The sequence below is a fragment of the Perissodus microlepis genome, chromosome 15, assembly GCF_051167445.1.
Source record: "Perissodus microlepis isolate ML-2025 ecotype Zambia chromosome 15, ASM5116744v1, whole genome shotgun sequence".
In the NCBI taxonomy this organism is placed as follows: domain Eukaryota; kingdom Metazoa; phylum Chordata; class Actinopteri; order Cichliformes; family Cichlidae; genus Perissodus; species Perissodus microlepis.
In genome coordinates, this window is record NC_140475.1 from 9111950 (window position 1) to 9134267 (window position 22318).

A 22318-nucleotide genomic window follows, 5' to 3' on the forward strand; every position below is an offset into this window, starting at 1 on the left:
TGACCTCTTTTTCTTTAAGACAGCAGAGTGTGTGACACCACCAGTGGTGCTGTGGTGTCACAGGAGCTTGTGACAGCATCCTGGAGGTCCCTAGATGGCACTGTTTACCAGAATGAGATGCACGATTAAAGTAGCTTATATTAAGGAGAACATAGTATTTTGAAGCCTTCCCTGTATAACTTTACTTTTTAAAAACTTTGTGAGTGTGTGTGTGAGTGTGTGTCCTGGAGCACAGCTGAGCCTCTCGTGTCACCTCTGAGCCAGTTATTTCATAACTGCCTGCCCAAAATAAATGATGTTATCTGCAATGCTTTTAGAGTAGGAAACAACTGCAATAAAAGTGATGATTACCAGCACGTTTTATAGTTCACACACTACTAGGACACCAGTGAACAAATGACGCGCAATCACGCGCGTTAGTGTCTATAATCTCGATGTTACAGCGTGTTCAGATACCACGAAGAGAGAGAAGAGTTTTATCTAATAACTCCGCCCTTGTGCATGAGCTTGCCGAGTTCGTTTCAAGATCCCAACGCGGTCTTTTAAGTCCGGGTGGAGGGTTATAGTAGCCGGCTCTCCGACACGTGGTACCGATCGGGAAACTAAACTTCAGATAACTATTAATCTGGCATTAAATCATCTGCAGCTCAAAGTTTGTTAACCTTCTCAGGATCTGGGTGAAAGTTCGGGTACCAAAAATATCTCCAGTGCTCAGCCGGGAGGAAATGAACCGATAGATTTTGGAGACAGCCGCAAAAACATTGGAAGATCGCCTCTTTTTAAAAAAAAAACTTTTTCTCTTTCTAAGCATATATTTTTATGTAAAACAGAGTGGAGAGGGAGCTTCTGCTGCTGAATACATATCGTGTTAGGTCTGACTGTCGTGTACGTTAGACTTTCCTAAAGCGCTGAATGTTCCTCAATGAAAAAAGGGCGAATTCAGGTTCTTTCACTTTTGTTGAGTGTGGGTTCACAAAACCACAGCAGCTGAGTGCCAAGTTTATTCCCGATGAGTATTACTGAGGAGACCTAGAGGAACATGAGTGAGAAACAAGCGCTGGAAGACACTAAACCAAACGAGGATCAGAGTGTGTGGAAGGCGGACTCTGACAACCATGTCAAGCTGGAGGGGGGCGACGCTGCGAAGCCCAGCGACGTCTCAAGTGAAGGGAACGGCAGCGAAGGACTGCAAGCTACCCGCCTTTACCACCGACGATGGGTGATCGTCTTCCTGTTCAGCTTATATTCGCTGAGCAACTCTTACCAATGGATACAGTACGGCATTATCAGCAACATTTTCACCAAGTTCTACGGCGTCGATGCTTTCACCATAGACTGGATGTCTATGATCTACATGCTCACATACATTCCCTTCATCTTCCCGGTAACCTGGCTGCTGGACAAAAAAGGGCTCCGGGTCATCGCCCTCGTCGCCACGGCGCTCAACTGCGCGGGGACGTGGATCAAAGTGGCCAGCGTCAGACCCAACCTGTTCTACGTGACATTCCTGGGACAGTTTTGCTGCTCTTTTGCGCAGGTCTTCATCCTCGGGATGCCATCTAGAATCGCGTCGGTGTGGTTTGGTTCAGAGGAAGTGTCCACTGCATGCTCCATCGGAGTCTTCGGGAATCAGGTAGGGTGTTCGATGCAAAGGCCGTCCTATAGTTGGAAAGTAGGTTAAATTAACGTTTAACCTACTTGAGAATGTATGGATCCTATGTGTCCTAATTTATATGTAACTTTTTAATGAGAGACAAAAAGTTTCCCAGACTCTTCCACTTTCAGGAGAGTAATAGTAATAGTAATCCCCATCCCAAAAGACAACAACTATATATATATATATATATATGTGTGTGTGTGTGTGTGTGTGTGTGTGTGTATATATATATATGTGTGTATATATATATATATATATATATATATATATATATATATATATATATATATATATATATATATATATATATATATATATATATATATTCCGCCTTTATGTGTGTAATGGCATGACTTAGAGGAGACATGAATTACAAGCCTGTTGAATCTGCTATTACCCTCAGACAGCAGTGCATTATGTAATAGATAAACCTAGGGCAAAAGTCTGGTCAGAAAGTACTGTACTCAGCGGCATGAACGCATGCATAGATAGATAGCACTGCATTGGACTAAAGATGAGCTAAAAATGCATTAGTGTAGAAAACAAATTCAGAGGTGTAGAGGCATTCACGAGGAGACTGTTTTGAATGTGAATGTACATATGAAATATTAAATGTTGAGCACTTCATGTAAGCAAGAGTTAACCAACTATATCTTTTTTCCATTTTGTTTTAATGTTGTTTTGCTTTTTTACAAAAAATATACCCCCTCATAAAAGAGTTCATGAGCTGCCGATGTACCGCTATAAATTAGGAGCAACAGGGCAGTTGAAAATCACGTGAGCTGTCAAATCAGCACAAAGGAGTGCAAAGATCAGCAGTGTGCCTTTGGTATCATGAAATACCAAAGTATCAGACTTAACACTAAAAGTTTTTGAACAAGCAATGCTTGAGTCACATTAACATCAACTCCAAGCAAATATCACTGAAATGTCATCATTTCTTACTGGGAAACAGTTGGATACAGTCTGAATAACTAAGAACAAACTGTTGTTCACAATCTGGGAATCTGCAAACACCTCCCAAATAAACTCAATTTACTTTTTTTTCTCTTTTATAAAACACAAACATAACAGATGCTTAAAAACCTGATTAGACCACTGTCTAACCCTCCAATACTTTTAATTGGATTCATTCTAAACTGCCTGGATATTAGTGCTTTTCATCCTATCACAGTAGTATAATCATAATCATAATCATCATAATATCATAATATCATAATCATCTAAATGGTTTGTTACATAAGGTTACACATTTATTGCCCGCAATGCTGGATAAGCAGTTTGTTTCTCCAAGTCTGTTCTGCAGTATAAATTTTAAACAGCTTGCATGCAAAAAAAACCTGAAAGATTGGAGAATTCTTGGTATTTTCACCAACAGAAAACAGATACTTCAGAGTGAACAATAACTAAGACTTTGAAATATTAACCGAAAAACTGAAATGGGTGAATTTTAACAAGAAAAATGGTTAAAGTTCAACAGAGGAACATGTTTTTCTCAGTTATTAGTTAGTTAATGGAAGATATTAACATCCTATATTAACATCACATGACAGGACTGGGTGTAATAAATATGTGGACATGGGGTAAAGGAGCACAGTGTCATCACATGAGAAGGGACCTGGGACACCAGTAAGGCAACACTAATTCCAGCTGCTCTCGCTCTCTGGCATCTCTACTGCAGGCAGTTTGAACAGAGGACAGCAAGCTGTTAGGACACAAGCTCTTGAATCTTGAGACCTCTGGTCTCGAACATTTCGGGGGGCCCGTTTCAGGACAGTTGAAATGCCGCAAAACAATACTTTGAAAGGGGACCGTGCAAATTCGGAGCTCAGCGGTGAAGAATGGCCGTGTTCCAAGGCTGCAAAGAATCTTGCTCCAGGCTTTTCATCACTGCAATGGAGTCCAGAGCCTTTAGGCAGAGCGGTCTCCACAGGGTTCTGCTTACACATGGAGACTTTGGGTGACCAGTCGGATTTGGCCCCAAAGGTTGAGACCAAGCTTTATCGCCGTCGCTGGTTCATGCTGTTTCTCTTCAGTTTTGTCTCAGCAAGCAATGCCTTCATGTGGCTACAGTATGGCATTATTAGCAACATATTCATGCGTTTCTACAACATTGATGCTCTGGCTATTGACTGGTTGGCCATGATTTACCTGCTCACTTACATTCCACTTATTCTGCCCATCCTCTGGTTCTTGGACAACAGGGGCATCCGGGATGTTGTCCTCGTCGGGTCAGCCTTTAACTGCATTGGCGCTTGGATAAAAATCGGTAGTGCCAGTCCAGATACTTTCCCAGTGACCTTTTTTGGCCAGTTTGTGTGCTCAGTAGCCACGGTGTTTATCCTCGGTATTCCTTCATACCTTGCCTCTGTGTGGTTTGGAGAAAAAGAAGTTTCCACCGCTTGCTCCATAGGAGTTCTGGGAAACCAGGTTTGTGTGAACTCTGTCAGTATTCAGCATCTCTTTTTTTTGCCACAGGAGGGTCTGTATAGTGAGGTCAGAGCTGTCTGACAGTTGCCTGTAAATTATGCAGGGCAGACTGGATGTCAGGGTCACATACGACTGCTAATCGCTGCACCAATTCACTTTTAAAGGTCGTCCTAATCTTCAAGTTGTGTGCTCTAAATCTGATTTTAAACTAAGTTATAACGTAACTAGTTAAATAAAATTCTAGGCTCAAATGTCTTCTTCAGATTTATTGGAGCTTTGATATCAAGGTCATAAGTGATGTCATCCAGCTCTGTGTACAATTACTTCAGTCTACTTTTGCTTCTCGAGAAGGCGACTGAAACTCTTTCGCCTTCGGTCTAAAAAGAAACAGCGAGGCCTTATCTTATTTTCCTAAATCACACAAAAAGAAAACCCAAGAAGTCCTCTATAGACACAAATAGAAAACATCTGAGCAGGAGGTCTGAGGTCAGTTGCAGGCTCAGGTCATCAGGTTCAGCAAAGCGGGGTATACCATATGTGACATTTTGCAAACTCAGCAAAAAACCTCCCTGGAATAGAGGAGCCTGTTCTAAATAGAATCATTCAAGCCAAATAACAAGTATTAAAACTTTTTAATATGCACTGTGTAAAGTTACAAGGCATGTACAAGACATGGAAATAACGGGCTAAAAAAGCTAAGATTTTCAGTGTTTTAATTTGGTGAAAACTCTTTGTGGCACTTGTTTTCTTCTAATTCTGTTAAATTCTTCCATCGTCCTACAGCTGGGCATTGCAATCGGGTTCCTTGTGCCTCCTATCCTGGTGCCTAATGTGGACGACATGGATGAGCTGGCTCACCACATCCGAATCATGTTCTACATAACGGCAGGAGTGGCTACTTTACTTTTCGTCCTTGTTGTCTTCGGTAAGGTAATCACGAAAAAATAACAAAAATCACAAAGATGGTACTTTCTTATTTAGTTCCGGTGGTTTCTAGCTACACAGACAGCTTGGGTTATATGTGTAATCTCTTGGTGTCTTCACAGCAAAACCAAATTATTGGGTATATTATGTTGGTTGCACTGAAACCCTTAATATTCATCTTCCGATGGGGGTCAGGGTTTTTGATACAATGCATTTTCAAAGAAAAGAGTTGAAGCCTGTGGTTCATTATTATTTCAAACACGATTTCTAGCTGCTTTGTGCAGCACGAAAGAAACTCTACACAACCTCCACTGTAGCAAAAACTGTGTCCTCAACGCCTCTGCGTATAAAATGAAACTTTCCGCATGGCTAGACATCATGAAGCACAGAAGCGTTTTTTTCCCGTCAGGTTTTCAAATTTACATAAAATTGCATGAAACTGATGTTACTGTACCGTGTAACCGAGGATTTTTTGTGAATGGTTAAAGAGTGACATTTGGTGATGCTTTCACTCCTGTCTGCTATAAAAGGCTCGGGCATTTTGACATGTATTGTATGAGGTTTTTTCTACTTCAGGCCCGTGGGAATTTCTTATTGAGTAGGCTGACCTCATGAAGGTTTTAATTTACACCAAACTTACACTCTTGACAAGAAGCACCATTCAGTGGACCAAAAAAAGTGCTGACATGGATGCACGTACAACACAAAACCTTAGTTAAAAGGGGACTTTCATAAAAAAAGATATTATTGTAGCACAAGTAAGGTCGTCAGAAGTGTGCTGAAATCCATCGTAAGTCATTTGAGCTATGGACATAAGAAAAAGAGAACTCAGCACTTTGTGGCAGAAGGAAGTGACATGACAAACAGCATGTGATTGATGAGGAAAAAATGCTTTGCTGTGTCTTTATATATGATTCCCCTTCAAATGTGGCATTTGTTGTGAAACCCAGAATCATGTGCTGTGCCATTTATGGATAAGATAAAATAACAGTACGAGTGTTTAATCAAAATGCAATAAATATGTTTTACTTTTAAAAACACTGACTTGCTATAAGGAGCATGTCCCATGAATATGCTGTTTTCCTGCAGCGGGGTTGGGAGGGGCGGGGGGCAACAACGGAGGCTGGCGTTCCTCATAAGCATTCTGCATTCCTAAACACAAAAGGATGCTTGTGAAGGAATTTCCTAGTAGTACCATGCACAGCATTTAGACTGACTATACAGTCAGTGTCAGTGCTTTGGCTATAGTCTGCTGTTGTTAATGAAGCACTATGAAATGCAAACCTCAGCTTATTCAGTGCTTATGTGACTGTTCGGTCAGTCACATGGTGTTCGCGTTCATAAGTACGCTTCATAATTGACTCTTGCTGTGTCAAATTTGCCTGTGACCCACTAAACAGTTATATATGATTCCTAGAGTAAGGTAGGAGGACTCACAATGCCTCTGTTTATGGTAAATACAAGGCTGGAGGTAGATAGTTTAGGTTAATCACTGGGTGAATGTGTAGCTGCAAGATGGCTGCAAGTTGAGTAAATTCCCCTACCAGCACTTTTGTTAATTTATACATTATTATTTGCCCAAATAATGTCATCTGACGTTTCAGAGGGATTTTTGTGTTTAATGTGCTTGAACTGGCTCAGTTGAGGTCAGTAATTGCAGTTTTATTTTTTTTTAACATTTCTTACAGGTACTTGTGTTTGGTTGTTTTCTTGCTTCAGCTACATACAGACACAAGTGACACTGATCATCTCATCTTCTCAAAGTGTATTCTCAAAATATCCAACCATTATTAGAGTAGCTTATTAAGTTTTCCAGTCACATGACCGCAAACTACGTGACATGTGCAACAGTGTAGGGTCAAGTGAATTAGACACTAGTCACACAGGCCTAGGAACTGGCCTGTGACCACCTGACAAACTCTGATCGCTAGGGAGAAATATGTATTTCCTGACTGGCTGAAGAAAACCTTCTTGCAATTGCTTTGGTCACTAGAAAAATGCTTCAGTGGGCCGTAGTTTGCATGAAACACATCAACTTGTCTGTAAACACTCTCCAGCTACTCTCCAAGGAAAGAAAACTGTGAAAGGTGCAACACAAACTGGAAATTTTGGCATTATTACTGTGACATTGTAGTTTTGTTTTTGGTTCTGAAGATGAATATGACCATATTTGGATAAGAGGACATGCATATTTTTTAGCTAGCACTAGCTAGCTTGCAAGCTTGCTTCATAAGGTGTTGATGAAAATTTTGACTTACTGTCTACCTATCTAGAAAATTTGACTCAATAACCCAAAGTTACATATCTCAAAAATTTCCACATGCGTACCTTGAAATTTAAACGTACTTAGAAATAACTTTTTCCTGTGGCAGAAGTAAGCTAACGTAAGCTACCTTTAAAAGTTATTATGATATAATAATGGATTGGATTTATATAGCCCTTTTCAAGGCACCCAAAGCGCTTTACAATGCCACTATTCATTCACACACTGGTGGAGGCAAGCTATGATTGTAGCCACAGCTGCCCTGGGGCAGACTTACAGAAGCGAGGCTGCTATACCGTGCCATCGGCCCCTCTGGCCAACACCAGTAGGCGGTAGGGTAAAGCGTCTTGCCCAAGGACACAATGCCCAGGACAGAGAGCCCGGGGATTGAACCGGCGACCTTCCGGTTACAGATACGCTTCCCAACCCCCTGAGCCCCTACCTTTTGCTATCAAAAAAACAGACTTAAAACAAATATTCTTCCCGGAAAAACTCAGCTAAGCTCCATGTAGTGCCTTTTAGTTTCAAAGTCCTAGACACAAGCCGTACAGCTTGGCAGACATGTTGGCTCAAATCCAGACTTATCTACTTGAATGTGGAAAGTGCCATAATTCTAATTTCAGTGGCCACCAGAACATAAAAACTGCATGCTTTGAATAACTGTTAATATTTAATAAAAATGCTTCAAAAGTTTGGCAACTTTACACCCAAATGGGGTCATTTTATTCCTGCTACAAGTTACCCATTACCCACAGTTTCACAACATTATAACTTGTGAAGTGCTTGTGATTTGGCACTTCTGTACTGGCTCAATTTTTGAGTCACAAAGGTTGCTATGTACTTTCAACACATATAACTCATCCCAGGGTGGCAGAGGAGATTTTTTTTTTTCCGTTATATATATTTTTAGAGGCCTGAAGTGGCAACACTGTGCACAGCTATAAAAAAGGAAAATGTTTTATTGTAGGGCCCTGATTTTTGGATCTGCATACATTTTAGCGAGCAAGGGATGTGACTTATGCTGTTCCTGGTTACTCTAGTGTGAAAATTGACACCAGGTGGCTGCAGTAGTTTAATGACACATATATACTAGCTCACCCTCATGCATACATGCAAGATGCCATGTGTGAGGGTTGTCCTTCTGGCAGGACCATCTGTAGTCCTGCAAAAGGGCTGTGAGTCAGCAGGGCAGACAGAGTCCCAGGATTGAGAAATTTGCATAAACTGTGAGGTGAGAGAAGATGCTTAGCTTCTGCCTTTCCTTAAAACAATCGTATAAGTTAAACTTGGAGACCGTCTGCTTTGACATATGACTACTTACTGTTTACTGAAAAAGGAGAATTACCATGACGATGAAATCCAAGCCATATAGGAAATTTTACCTGTGATCAGTCTGAGAACTCCAAAGGTTATTTGAATAGAAATTTGCATTCTTCCATGTGTAATGATGACTACGCATACAGCAGTTGAGATCATGGTATAGTTTCAGTTTCATCACCACCATTGGCAGATCAACTGTGTAAAAGAGTAGGACACTTTTGGAGGATTAGTGAAAACAGCTTACTGTACACAGACCCTCATATGAGATTGGCCAGAAGGAAAAAAGGTGTCCCTGGTTCAGTTACAAGAAATACAAAAACAGACATCTGTTTATCCCTACAAGGCCGGGGGCACATAGCTGCACCCAGATGTCTTCAACACCAGATATTAGCTGATTTTCACTGGAGCAAATGAGAGTATAGTGGGTTACATAGAGGCGTTAGAGCCTGTCCAGTCTTGCCTGAATGTGTCACTGGCTCCTTTCCAGGACGAAGCCTGTGGCCCTAGGGAGGAAATATAACCCTGAACTTATTTCTAGCACTTTAGCATTGATTGATCCTTTGAATATTACAGGTGGACGTATCCACCAATAGAGTTGCTTCTTATTGCTTTCCAGTTTTCATTGTAAGTGTGCAGACTGCTGCTGTTTACTGTGTTTCACACTGTTGTCGATCTTTCCACATGTCAGTTTTCCAGGAGCGTCCTAAAATTCCACCGACTCAGGCCCAGGCGACAGCTCGCAGCATTCCACCAGAGCAGTATTCCTACATAGCCTCCATCCGAAGCCTGCTGCGCAACAAGCCCTTCATGCTCCTCGTCATCACCTATGGTTTGTCATTACTGTTCTCCAAATTTTTGTTAAATTATGTTGTCATTAACTTTGTAGAACGGGCTAAAAGACATTAAATCGTATGTTGCATAATTCAACATTAGAAATTCATGAAAATATGTTAGAAGGCGGATTTTTACTAAGGTAGTATAAATTCCCATAACCATGGTTGATCAAGCCATCCCAAGTGAAAATGATGTTATCTGTGGTGATCCCATCACAGTTATCTGTGGTGATTCCACCACAGATATCGGATAGAATCACACCTGAAAATTCCCTTCGTAGTGCAATGGTGTTTATCTTATCGCAGATTACGTAGTCCTTAGTCATCAGCTATTACAGTATTCCTCGAGAAGATAAATTGGATTTACCTTAAGAGCTCCAAACTTCATTTATAACCTGACAATGTTTAACACGTGCGTTCGGTCAATGTGACCCAAAGATCCCGAAGATCAAAGATTTGATGAAGTGGAAGGAGTCTGAGATAGGAGCTCTTGGTTACTTGCGCAAACAAAAAAAAGGAATGATAAAGTGTCTTTTTGAAGAGATAAAGAAAAAAATATATAATCTAGGTTTTATGTTGCTGGAAATTGAATGTAGTTGCATTTTGGCACACAGTTTAACCAGTAACTCAGTAATCTTGAGATTGGATAAACTGGGAGGGATATGTTTCATTATTTTATACTAGTAACAAAAATAATACAAAAATAAAATAAAAAAGTACAAATATTATCCCAAGGTGCATTCTTTGTTGGGGTTTTCTTGTCATGTGTCTAATCTTTCTACTAATATGTTTCTGACTCTCTGATTGTCACACCTGTCCCTGTCACTTTAACTGAGCTGTAGCTGTAGTGCAGGGGTGGGGAACTCCAGGCCTCAAGGGCCGGTGTCCTGCAGGTTTTAGATATCACCCTGGGTCAACACACCTAATCAGATGATTAGTTCATTACCAGGCCTCTGGAGAATGAACTAAGACATGTTGATGAGGTCATTTAGACATTTAAATCAGCTGTGTTGGATCAAGGACACGTCTAAAACCTGCAGGACACCGGCCCTTAAGGCCTGGAGTTCCCCCAAGCCTGCTGTAGTGTTTTATTTTTTAGGTGGGGACACATTCAGTACACATTTATCCTCGTTTTAGAAACTACTCCGATCAGGTTCATTAGAAACAACTACTAAACTTTTTCATCATTCAGTAAATGATGTTAGTTTCATGATTCCTGAAAAGTGGGAAGGTGAAAGATATTTTTGTCCAGTGTTTTTTTCTGATTTCAGATTTTATTTGATGTTATTCCCTATTTTGCAGGTCTGAACGTTGGTTGTTTTTATGCTGTCGGGACCCTGCTGAACCGCATGATCATCGTGCATTACCATGTATGTCCGTTTCCTCTGCACTCATCTCAAATCATTTCTATTGCCTGTAACTCTTCAACAGATGAATAGTTAGACTTAAATAGTCAAGTATAAGGTTTAATATTTTAAACTAATGTAACTTAAGTTCAATAAACAACACTGTAATAACAGATTTATCACAGCTAAACCAAGTTTGGACATTTGTTCGCTTACAAGCTCAAACCAATGCTATATTTAAGGCATGGGTGCCATTTCTCTTAAATCATTTTATAAGTTAAACAACAGGAAAAGGGAACGATCTTCTCTGTTTGTAGTACTAAAAAGGTGTGTGCAACCTCCTTGTGTGGATCTCTAGTTAATGCTTGTAGATATACAGACTTTGGGCGCTGCTCATTGTTCTCGGGTTTTTTAGGGAGAAGAAGTGAACGCCGGGAGGATTGGCCTCACCATCGTCATCGCGGGGATGGTCGGCTCCCTCATCTGCGGCGTTTGGTTGGACAGAACGAAAACGTACAAGTAAGGCGAACATCGAAAAGGGAAAGTACGTTAGCAGCAGTTCTTCCACAGGAGGTGTTGTGTTTTGGGAAAAAGAAGACAAAAGGACGCGCCGAGCAGGAGATAAAAATCAAACGTTATTTGTAACGAAACTGAGAAAAAAAAACAAACAAAGCGATGGGCTGATAATGTAGAAGATTACCACTTTTTCCGTGCCACCAGAAAGCAGCCAAATGAGTGCTGTTTTTTTGGGCCTTTTTCACCTTTATTGACAGACATGGTGAAGAAAGGACAGGAAAGCAGAGGGAGAGAGAGATGGAGGAAGACATGTGGCAAAGGGCTGCAGGTCAGATTCGAACCTGGGCTCGCCGCTCGCAGTCGTATGGAATGTGGTCGCCCGCTCAACGCACTTTGCTAAATTGGCACCTGATTGTTTATTGTCTTCTCCCTTCTGAACTTGGCGTCCTGCAGATCTTTTGTTGCGTCTCTATATCTGTTTATTCAGGTGCAGCATCCTGCTACGGCAGCGACCTCTGCACTCTTCCTCTGGCCCCATGTGCTCTCAGGCTGTGTGGTGACAGCAGTGTCCACCCAGTCGAATCCCTTCTGTTGTAGCTACAACAGCTTTGTATTGCAAATGAGGGGGAAAGCAAAAATGTTTAGCTTTATTGTCTAATTCCCCACATTGTAATTATACTATTACATTGTAATATTTATGAATGGTGTTCATTCATAAATTTATGTCAGTTTATAATTGAATATTATTACCAGTTCTACAGGACTGCATTTTTCATGCTTTAGTATTTATTTGTTATGAAGCTTTGGATGTATAAAATAAGCTTTCTTTGAGACTGTGTTTAGGGGAAGCAAACAGAGGTGGTGTTTACCTTCAGTGTTTGTCACCCATTGTATTGAACTGTGAGATGTGGGCTCACACGAGGTGTGGAATCCACTTCCTTCCTCTCAAGACATTTACAAAGGCCTTATTTTGTGTGACAAACAGTAAAGCAAACAGAAAAGGGTACCTGCTATTGCAAAGATTACTCCACAGCACACCTAGTGGCAAAATATTGACATTGACGCCCATGCAGGCAGCGAGCTTTTGCTGTCAATGGACAAAAAAAAAATTGATAACAGCCGTTCAGCCTTAATACAGGTTGTCTGAGGTAGAGTTGAGCTACACCCTTGCACCTCCTCTTTTCTCAGGCATTAAAAATGTTATTCCTCGACATTTCCCAGTTAGACTTTGCTCCATTTTTCTTTGTTTGTTTGATTTATGTCAGATTTCTGATTAATAAATGTGGCATACATGAAACAGGACAGGAAGCAGTCTTGCCCACACATAAAAGATTTTGGAGACACAGATTAAATGAAATGCAGGGAAAAAGTATACCCTCGTGCTACAAACATAAGCTGAGGGATTTCCCTCCTGGAAAAGCAAGTTAGCCAGCCCACATGAAGCTAAAAGCCAGAAATGACTTGTGGTTAGCTGTGTAGGGTAGATAGGAGCATTCGTTTTGTCTGGTGGGTGGAGCACAGAGGAAAAAGTGAAGGAGAGAGAGCTGGTTTCGAACCCTCCAGCTGACTGGGGCCTCTCTGTGTGGTGTCTTTTTTTCTTTGCATGTTCTGCGTGCAAAGGTTTCCTCCCACAGTCCAAAGACATGCATGTTTGTTAATTGGTGATACACTGGTTGCCTGTCTCTTATGTAATAGGCTGGTGCCTCTCGCCAGATGACACCTGGGATACACTCTAGCCCCCACCCCCCCCCCCAGAGACCCGAAATTCTCTAAATTTCTGGCAAATACTTGCTGCAGCTTTACGTTTTGTTTCCTTTACTTGCAAAACTGCCGCACTACGTACTGTTATATATGTGTGTGCAGTCATAATGATCACTGCTGTGCTCACAGTGACATGTATTACTCATGCTCTTTTTTTCCCCAGGCAGACGACCCTTGCAGTCTACCTCTTGTCCCTGGTGGGGATGATCGTTTATGCTGCTACACTCAGCCTGGGACACCTCTGGGTGGTTTTCATCACCGCTGGAGTACTTGGGTATTCTTTTATTGTTTCTTCTAACATTTTGGTTTTTTGTTGTTGGTTTTTTTTACACAAGTAATGTCATTAAAGGACTTTATTTCTACTCTTTTACTACTTTGATTCTACTTCAGAATACCTTTATTTCTGTGAAAAGAGAGAGAACAAACACCCCTCATGAATATAAAAATTTTGAAAGATACTGTGGATCTGTAAAAAAAATCACCAAAAATAACAAAATATGGAATGTATCCGTAGTAGGCAAGTGAGTGGGCTATTGTATTTGTACATTTTAAAAGTATGTATAAAAGTATGTGTGCACACTTTCGATTCAGCCGTTGAAACATGCAAAAATCTTCTGTCATGTCCTAAATTCTGCTGCTGGTCATTTCCCTTGGCCTGGTACCTCTGTTGACATTTGCAATAATAATTTACAGCCCTGGTTGTTTCAGCTTCTACAAACATGTAGACCCTACAAAGTTTAGATAAAGGCCTGCATTTGCACCTAAACTCATGAGAAAAGGAAAAATGTCCTTATGTAAATACATAAATATGTGCATATATGTGCATTAGTTTAACTTAACTGAAATGTGTTTTATCAAGAAAACCCCCTCGCGGTGATGTTTTCCTGGAAGCCCATGCTGCAGAGCAAAACAAAGCAAAACAAAAAAATAGAGACAGCGAGAGTATGTCATATAGTAATAATGGTGCAGGATTATTTCAGATCACAAAAATAAAAATACATAACCTCTATGAACTGGGAAAACCAAACCATTTAAATGTTTATGGGGGAAATCATCTACTAGGTTTCCTCTGGGTTGCCTCTCTCTTCTTGGAATTAAAAAACAATCTTGTTCATCCAGTTTAACCTTTATGTGGCAGTGAAATGATTACACCCTCAGCAGCACACAGTGATCTTCCAAATTGGACTTCCTTTCCTCTGGAAGTGCATCTGCATGATCCATGGCAGACATAACATTAGCCTTGTTTTTTTTAAACAGCATTTTTTTAAAGAAATGTGTTTGACATTAAAGGTCAGCGTGTCTGCTGCTTTGTAGTCTCCGTATCATATTGACAGAAGAGAAGAAATGTGTCTGTCTACTGACTCAGACTGATGTGTTTTGCTATTGCAGCCATGTCAGAGGCTTTTGATTTGAGTTTCACTTGCTGTCACTTTAGTGGAAGAACAACACCCTGCTGTTGAATGAGAAAAAGAATCTGATGTGACTGGACTGCTTTGAAAAACCTGCTGTTCCTGTATAAATTCTCCAGTGTTATTAACTTGAGACAACATGAGTGTTGATTTCCTGGAAGAACAATCAAATGTTGTAGGTACAAAGTGTCCATGCACTTGTCAGCTAACATGATAAGGGGCATTTTATTGAACGGAGCCAGTGTCCTGTTTACGCATTTACACGTATAAAACTGTAGCAAAAAAGCGAGCAGCAATTAAATAAACTCACAAATTCTTTTTTATGCCTATTGTGGATCCTTGTGTCCAGGTTCTTCATGACGGGCTACCTGCCACTGGGCTTTGAATTTGCAGTCGAACTGACATACCCAGAGTCAGAGGGAACGTCTTCTGGCCTCCTCAACTGCTCAGCACAGGTACAGATCAATGTTTTCAGTGTGATAGCAAAAAAGAAGAAAAGAACCAATGAAATGATGGATGTAAGCTGTGTTCCCTCCATGGAAAAAGTGAGTCATTCAGCCTGTTGCTCTGGAGGAATTGACTCACTATACTGTAAATGCAGGTTTTCACGGGAATTTTGGATATAAACAATAAAATGGGATTTTGTTGACAGCTGGCATTGCTTTGGAATAACGTGCTTTTGTGGGGGGGTTTGGCATTATGAGGCAATTTTGACTTCCTTGTTTATATATTTATTTCGTAGTTTTGTTTATGCATTTGTAATGCCTGTTCATAAGCAGGCAAGACAGATTCTCTCAACATCACGGCAACTGTGCGTGATATATTTGCAAAAACTCAGTGTGTAGTTGAGCTTCCTTCATCTGGTGCATAAACATATTCACCAGCTGCAGAAGATCCAAGATGCATGAAAATAAAAACCGAGTTCAAGGACGGGGTTTGGTCTGCATCCTTCCCGGGTGCGTGCAAGCGCTGGCTTTAATCCTAACTACCCCATGTTCTGCACCCATACACACAGGTGTTCGGAATTATATTCACCATTTGCCAAGGGAAGATCATTGACAATTACGGCACGCTGGCAGGAAACATCTTCTTGTGCGTCTTTCTTCTGATAGGCACAATAATGACAGGTAAGACCTCTGTGACTGTGAAAAATACACAGTTTTGAGTCATAATAGAGTACTGATTTAATGTCACACATACAGAAATGCACAAGAATTGTCTTTGCTGTCACTTTATCCTGTTACGAGTTTACTAATACTCCTGTGTAAGAATGTCACGTTCCTAGAAAGCAGGACTTAGTTATGGTGTAATTTGGAGGAATACTTGAGAACATAATGCTATTTTTTATTGCACTTTACACATAACAGACAAATTTGTCACCTCTTACAAGAAGGCTGTCTGCAGCTGAGATAAAACAAAGTCTGCAGCTTGAGGTGGCATTCTGCGTCATTCTTCATCATCGCTAGGAAGAGATTTTCTTTGAAATTAGAGAACAACAAAGCTGTATACAACTAAACTGTTCAGAGGGAGGAGTGGTGAACATTTTCTTAAGCCCTGGAACCATTTAGTAAAGAAAGTGCATAGCTCTACAGACATGCACTCGGCAGGGGTGTGTTTTCAGGTAATAAAGGTGATTTCATAACCACTTAGGAGATTTTTCATGACCCATCGATGGGTTTAGCAGCAATGTTTAACTTTTAAAAATGCCTTAACCTTTAATGACACTTCTTAAAGGTCAACAGACTGACTCACTAACTGCTTTTTGTTCATATGAGTAAACTTCTTGTTGTGGTCATGAAGTTTTAAAAGAAAAACTAAATGTTTGTAAAAAAACAAACAAACAAAAAAAATCTGCCCTGCTCTCCGATTGGTGATAAACCTTTGTATGAACGTACATGAAGGCACCATTAGAAGGCAAGGCTGTGATTGTTTTTGTAAAATATTCTCCTCCTTCCATGAAAATTGAAGTTAATTATTAAATTACAATCACGCTGTTTTTTTAAATAATTGCTTTTGACCGGAGTTTCTCAGCAGGCTTAGTTGTTTTTAGATTTGCATTGGTAGCCACACACTCTTTGAAAATAGTTAACAAGGTGTCTTAACTTGAATGCCACTATTAAGACTTGAACGTGTCTGTGCATAGGAGCCACCTACTGGATAGTCACTGTTATTACTTTGTTTCAATAAACTGTTTAACTTGTGTGAAGTAATGCGATCCTGTTTTGCTTGTGTTCGTCTTTGTGTTTGCAGTGGAGGATCCATGAGCTAATGCAGACTTACCCTCTGTCTTTCGTTTTTTACAGCTTTAATCAAGTCTGATCTCAGGAGGCAAAATGCTAACCTGCAGGCCAAAGCAGCCGTAAGTTTTGAAGCAAGCCAAGGGTGTAGCGCTTTGTTTGTTTCTTTGTTGGGGATATGAAACAAAAGCTGTGGTACTATGAAGTCAAATAGGCCTTTTCACGGAAGACATTTTGACATGTCAGTGTAGGAAAAGCGTTTTTTATTCGTCTTCCTTTGGCTGCTCCCTTTACATGTCGCCACAGGGGATCATCTGCATCCATCTCACCCTTTCACTTGCATCCTCTGCTTCTGATTAATGAATCATCTCTGTGGTCTTCTCTTTTCCTCCTGCCTGGCTCCATTTCAACATCTTTTGTCCACTCCTCTGCTCATGTCCAAAGCATGTCAGCATCTCTAACTTGCCTCCAAACTGCTCCGCCTGAGCTCTCCCTCTGCTTCTACTCATTCTGTCTTGCTTCTACTGACTTTCATTCCTCTTTTCTCCAGAACATACCGCTGCTTCTCCACATTCTTTTCGACCCGCTCTCCACTCTCACTACAGATCACAACATCATCATCCACAGAGACTCCTGCCTGAATAATCTGTCAACCTCTCCAATCAGACTCCAAACATGAATGGGCTCAATCATTGATGTAATACCACCACCTCCTTTAATCCATCTGTCACTCCTACCGCACATCCTGCCACTGTCTAGCTGTCCTCATACATATCCTGCACCACCTTTGCATGCCACTCTTGACTTCCTCACGCACCACCACAGTTCCTCTCTTGGCATTCTCTCATGTATTTTCTCTAGATCCACAAACACACAGTGCAACTCTTTCTGATCTTCTCAGCTCCGCACATCCCCCTTGTTATTGAAAAGCAGTACCATGTACTGCAAAAGATGCCATAAATAAAATATTTTAATAGAGTGTCAAAATGTCTACTGTGAAAATGATCCATGTGTTAAGTGTTTGTCTGTCGTGAGCGATAAGTCACCTGTGCATCCCGGGCTCCACAGAGGAGGACTGTTTTTTGCCTTTGTCTTCTGTGATCCTGCATGTCTGCATCAGTTTAGCTAAAAGACGCTGTTGAATATTCACTGACTCTGTTGGCACTCTGCACACTTAAATATTCTTATGTAAACTTTTATGGAACTTGTCAACCGTTATGACTTTATGGTTGCGATTTTCTTCTGTTCTTAAGTCATTCTGTCACCATACATTTCTTTCTCTTTCTGGGTGGGTCTCCAAGATCTGTGGTGAAGTTGCTGATAAGTGCTTAAAGTTTAATTCCTCACATATATAAATGTGTTTCAGTCTCTCAAGCCATCTTAAAAGGAGTCAAATTAAACTAATTTTTAGCTCAAGATTTTTATACTTGGACTCTACTAAGACTTCTTCTGATTGGCTGCCCCTCACAAATGGAGCATTTAAATAGCAGGTGTCTGTTTAAGATGACTATGTTATTATTAATATGAACACAGAGCCAAACTTTGTGAAAACTGAGCACTTAGAACACAGTGAAGCCTGAGCTTTTTGTGTACATACTCCGGCCTCACTATTTGAAGCTGATTAGCACGAGCAACCACTAAACATATATGTGTGTGACAGATCAGATGCTGGTGAACTTCACTCCAGACTGGAGCCCCACTCCTCTATAAACACTGAATGAGAAGTGATCAAAAGCATTTGTTTTAGGCGGAGAGGCACAAGTCAGGACAAGACTACGGAGCCACATCGCTAATCTCCGAGCAGCAGACTTCTTCTCAAGCCTGATCAATAAAACTTTTCTGCTTCCACAAAAAAAAAAAAAAAAAAAAAAAAATCTCAAATCTTAGCTCATCATAAAGGTGCACAAAGGTAGGAGCACAAAGCAATCACCACACACTGCCACTGATCAAGAGCACCTGCTGTACACCCTTTTCACTGTTACACCTGTTTTACTGTCTCTATGTGTTTCTGAGGATCGTGCAAAAAAAAATCATAATTACACAATCATGAAAATCATGTGATTTTTGATTCTTCCCCATGAAGCCCTGCTACTGATTTTCTCAGTAGCAGTTCTACTAAAATCAGCTAAAGTCACTTAAGGCCAGTTAAGTCAGCTGGGGGTAATCATTAGCCCCTGCATGAACCTGTTGATTCCAAAACACTTCCTCACATTGGATTACAGCTACTTCTAACTATCCTATTTTTGAACAGCTGACTGGCTTAAACTTTCCTCATAAATGCGAATGGCACTTCCATATAGAAATAAAACAGCGCGGCTTATCACAGTAGGAAATCAAGAACAGGATCATACAGCTCATCATGCTGTATGATTCACTTAAGTGTTCTTGTGTTTTAGGAGGCCGGTGTGTGAAGTTGCTGCCGCGGCATGGCTTTGATTGGATTTGAATCACAGCGTAGTTTGTGATTTTTCAGATGAAGTCAGTGCGGTACTGCTAATTTTCCTGTTCTTGCCTGTTTTTGCCTTTGCTTGCTTACAGCGCTGTCCTATATCCTACTAATACCACCAGAGATTTCATCTAGTTAAAAGTATGGCGCTCAACATGAATGGAATAAAGTCCTTGCTAGTTGGATCTTTACTTAATCCTTTTTTACACTCCATCTTTGCTTTAGTTATTTAAAATGATGAACATGTAATGTATGTGAAAAGAAATTAAAAATGACATTATAGCAATAACCAACATTAAGCTGATTACAGCCTTTAACAATAAGAAAATGTTGTTAACTACTATCTTCCATCTTCATAACTGATCTTCTGCCTTTCTTTAAGAGAAAATCAAGCCTGTGAAGGGTTTTTTTTGTATGAAATCTTTTCTACTGATTTAACAGTTGCATCGTTTTTGCCTCCCAGCACGCTGTGATTGTGGCGAAAAACTTACAGACATTGATTTTTGCAGTCGCATGTAAAGTGTACACTGGATTGAGGCACACTTTCTGCTGCTGTTTGTGCAGTGCCATGAGGATTTTCTTTCCCTTTTTTGCCCTGCAGACACATATTTTTATCTTTAAGTTTTCTTGATCTTCGAGAGTATTTCTTGATCTCCACAGCTGGTTTTTTACTGTTGGTTTCCGGTGAAATTTGCTCTCATTTATGCTAATAGTGTTCAGTCAGCTTCATCTTTGACTCGAGTGTCACAAAGGTTTTGAAGAGTCAGATGGTTTACAGCTCTTGAACCTATCTTATCTGTTAATTAAGGTTGTAAGGAGGTTCATTTTACAAGTAAGGAATGTGATAAAACCTTTGCACGTGGCCCAATGATAGATTTTTTTCTACAGTACATATAAGGGTAAACAAAAAAGAAAATTAACACTTGAAGCATCTCATTTTCTGCCTTTCTGTCCTTTGTTGTGTATTAACACAACAAAGGACAGAAAGGTGAAACATTTATATTTATTTATATTCATTGACATTTTTGCAGTGCTTAGATATGCTCTAACACATAGCACAATTCTTTTCTTTCACATTTAACAAATTCAGCTACATATAGGCTAATTTATCTGGCTTAGGGTGTTTCTTTACATAGTGTGTATGAATATGCGCATAAGCTGTCATTAAGTTTAGCTGAGCTTCAAGACACTACCGTGACCTGGATGACTGAGAATGTACATAGATGTGTCAGGCTAAAGTTTGTCATGACTCCAGAGACTCTTTTGGTGGAAGCTAGCCTAAACAGACTAAAGTCTACAGAGACAAACGGTGTTTTTTGTGTTGAAGGCATTAAAAAAAACCTACTGATCTGACCCATCTCTTTTGATTTCCAGGATTCTTCCGACTGGCACAATGGAAGCCTGAGTGCACCTTCTGTTATCATCGAAGCCAAGCTTTAGACACAAACACACTAACAAGCCTCAAAAATGACCGTGATCGCATCCCTGTTATAGTGCAAAGGAAGCCTTTAGATCAACTTGACGGCTAAGAAAAGCTCTTTGATCTGTATAATTACATGAATGAAAATAATGTCACTAATCAGAAATATTTTTGTAATATTTAAATATAAATGTTATGAATGAATCTGCGAGACAAATCTGAGAAACTTTTGTGCCTCAACAGTTTTATTGGTATAGTGCACTGCTGATTATGTATACAATGAAAAATCTTTTTTTTTTTTCACTGTATGCAATATGTAAATACAGTGTAGGATTTCTAGAAATTTTAGGGAGAGATTTTTTTATGAAATTAGGGAACTATTTATTTAGAATTCAGGGAAAGATTTAGAAAGGTTCTCTAATCCATAGCTTCTACTGTGAAGGAAGAACAGGAAAAATATGATGAATTAAGGTTGTGTAGTATTTTTGTAACAATCTTGTTTTACTTTAACATGAAATAAAAGCATTGCATACACATTTTGATTCATTTGTTTTTTTCCTCATGCTTGTTGCATGCAGAAACACAGTGTGCTCACCGTTACAGCATAACTCAAACACAAATGCACCACACCCATCACAGGCCTGAGAGTAGAGACATGCAGTATTGTTACTGTTACACAGTTTTAGTGTTTAAATCATTTTTAAATGGAGGCATCTGACTAGACCCAAATTCGTTCTGCAGTTTCACAAAGATCTCATCAAAATACAGCCGGAGCCAGAAGTCTAAATGACAAGAATGACCCAAGAAGACTTTTTGTCGTAGCCTTTATCTCCACATTGTGACATCAGTCTGGCATTACAATAACGGGAATAAGACATGGAGATAGCCTAAGTTGATAGAGGAGCTGGTGCCATTCATGTGAAACTAACTGCCACGTAAAAACTGATAGTAATGAATCTGCTATTGAAATGTGTCATTCTGTTATCTGGATCCTGTGAACTGATAACACGGTACTGAGTTGTGTTTAAAGATAAACACATTACTGTCTTACAGTACACAAATCTACACGCACACGCTGGGACTATGGTTCCCCAGGAACTATAGTCTAAGTTGCTGACGAGAAGATGAAGTCATATGTGGGTTTTAACTTATATTGGATAAATCAAACAGCACATGGCAGAGCCCAGCACTCTTCCTGGTCTGATCTAAACCAAGACACTGTTTGAAAATTGCAATTCAAACGTAAAAGGCTGCTATGATAAAAGGCGACAGGTACAAATGATTCCAAATGCAAAATGTCTGTGAAGGTTCTCAGTCATCCAGGTCATTGTAGTCAAAGGAGCTTGCAAAGAAAAGCGTCTGGACTTCTTTAAGTTACTTGAAGACGTTTCACCTCTCATCCGAGAAGCTTCTTCAGTTCTAAGGTCAAATGGTGGGGAGTCCCAGATTTAAATTCCTTTTGCATTTAAATTCCAAATGCAAAAGCATGATGTTTTTCTGTCCTTCAGTGAAACAGGGAAGCACATCATACCCATCTGTTTGCTCTGATGAATATAGGATTCAACTGGATCACAGATTGCCATTGTTTATCCAAATTCCACTTTACAAATATACATGCAAGGCTTTGTGTACCTCATTCGACCACACGGTGGTAGCAGTGTTACATAAAGACAGGCACATGATCGTCTGGGGGGGGGGAGCAAAAAGAGAATTCATTTACATTTTGGGGGCTTACTGATTGCAATGAAATTAACTT

The 22318-nt window shown here is 40.1% G+C and overlaps 1 protein-coding gene across 3 annotated transcripts; it reads left to right on the forward strand.

The window, feature by feature from the left end:
* Positions 1-86: 86 nt before the first annotated feature.
* Positions 87-21097, forward strand: flvcr2b (FLVCR choline and putative heme transporter 2b). Of its 3 annotated transcripts, none has more exons than XM_084953022.1 (11): positions 87-1633; positions 4871-5012; positions 9283-9423; positions 10730-10797; positions 11189-11292; positions 13214-13324; positions 14809-14914; positions 15475-15586; positions 16763-16818; positions 18444-18605; positions 20517-21097. In XM_084953022.1, the coding sequence occupies exons 1-10, from the start codon at positions 1040-1042 to the stop codon at positions 18519-18521; spliced, it is 1512 nt and encodes a 503-aa protein (XP_084809148.1). In that variant the 5' UTR covers positions 87-1039; the 3' UTR covers positions 18522-18605; positions 20517-21097. The 3 variants fall into 3 exon arrangements, with proteins under 3 accessions (XP_084809148.1, XP_084809147.1, XP_084809146.1); XM_084953020.1 differs by lacking the exon at positions 87-1633 and adding an exon at positions 2095-4087; XM_084953021.1 differs by lacking the exons at positions 87-1633; positions 18444-18605 and adding an exon at positions 2093-4087.
* Positions 21098-22318: the final 1221 nt, after the last annotated feature.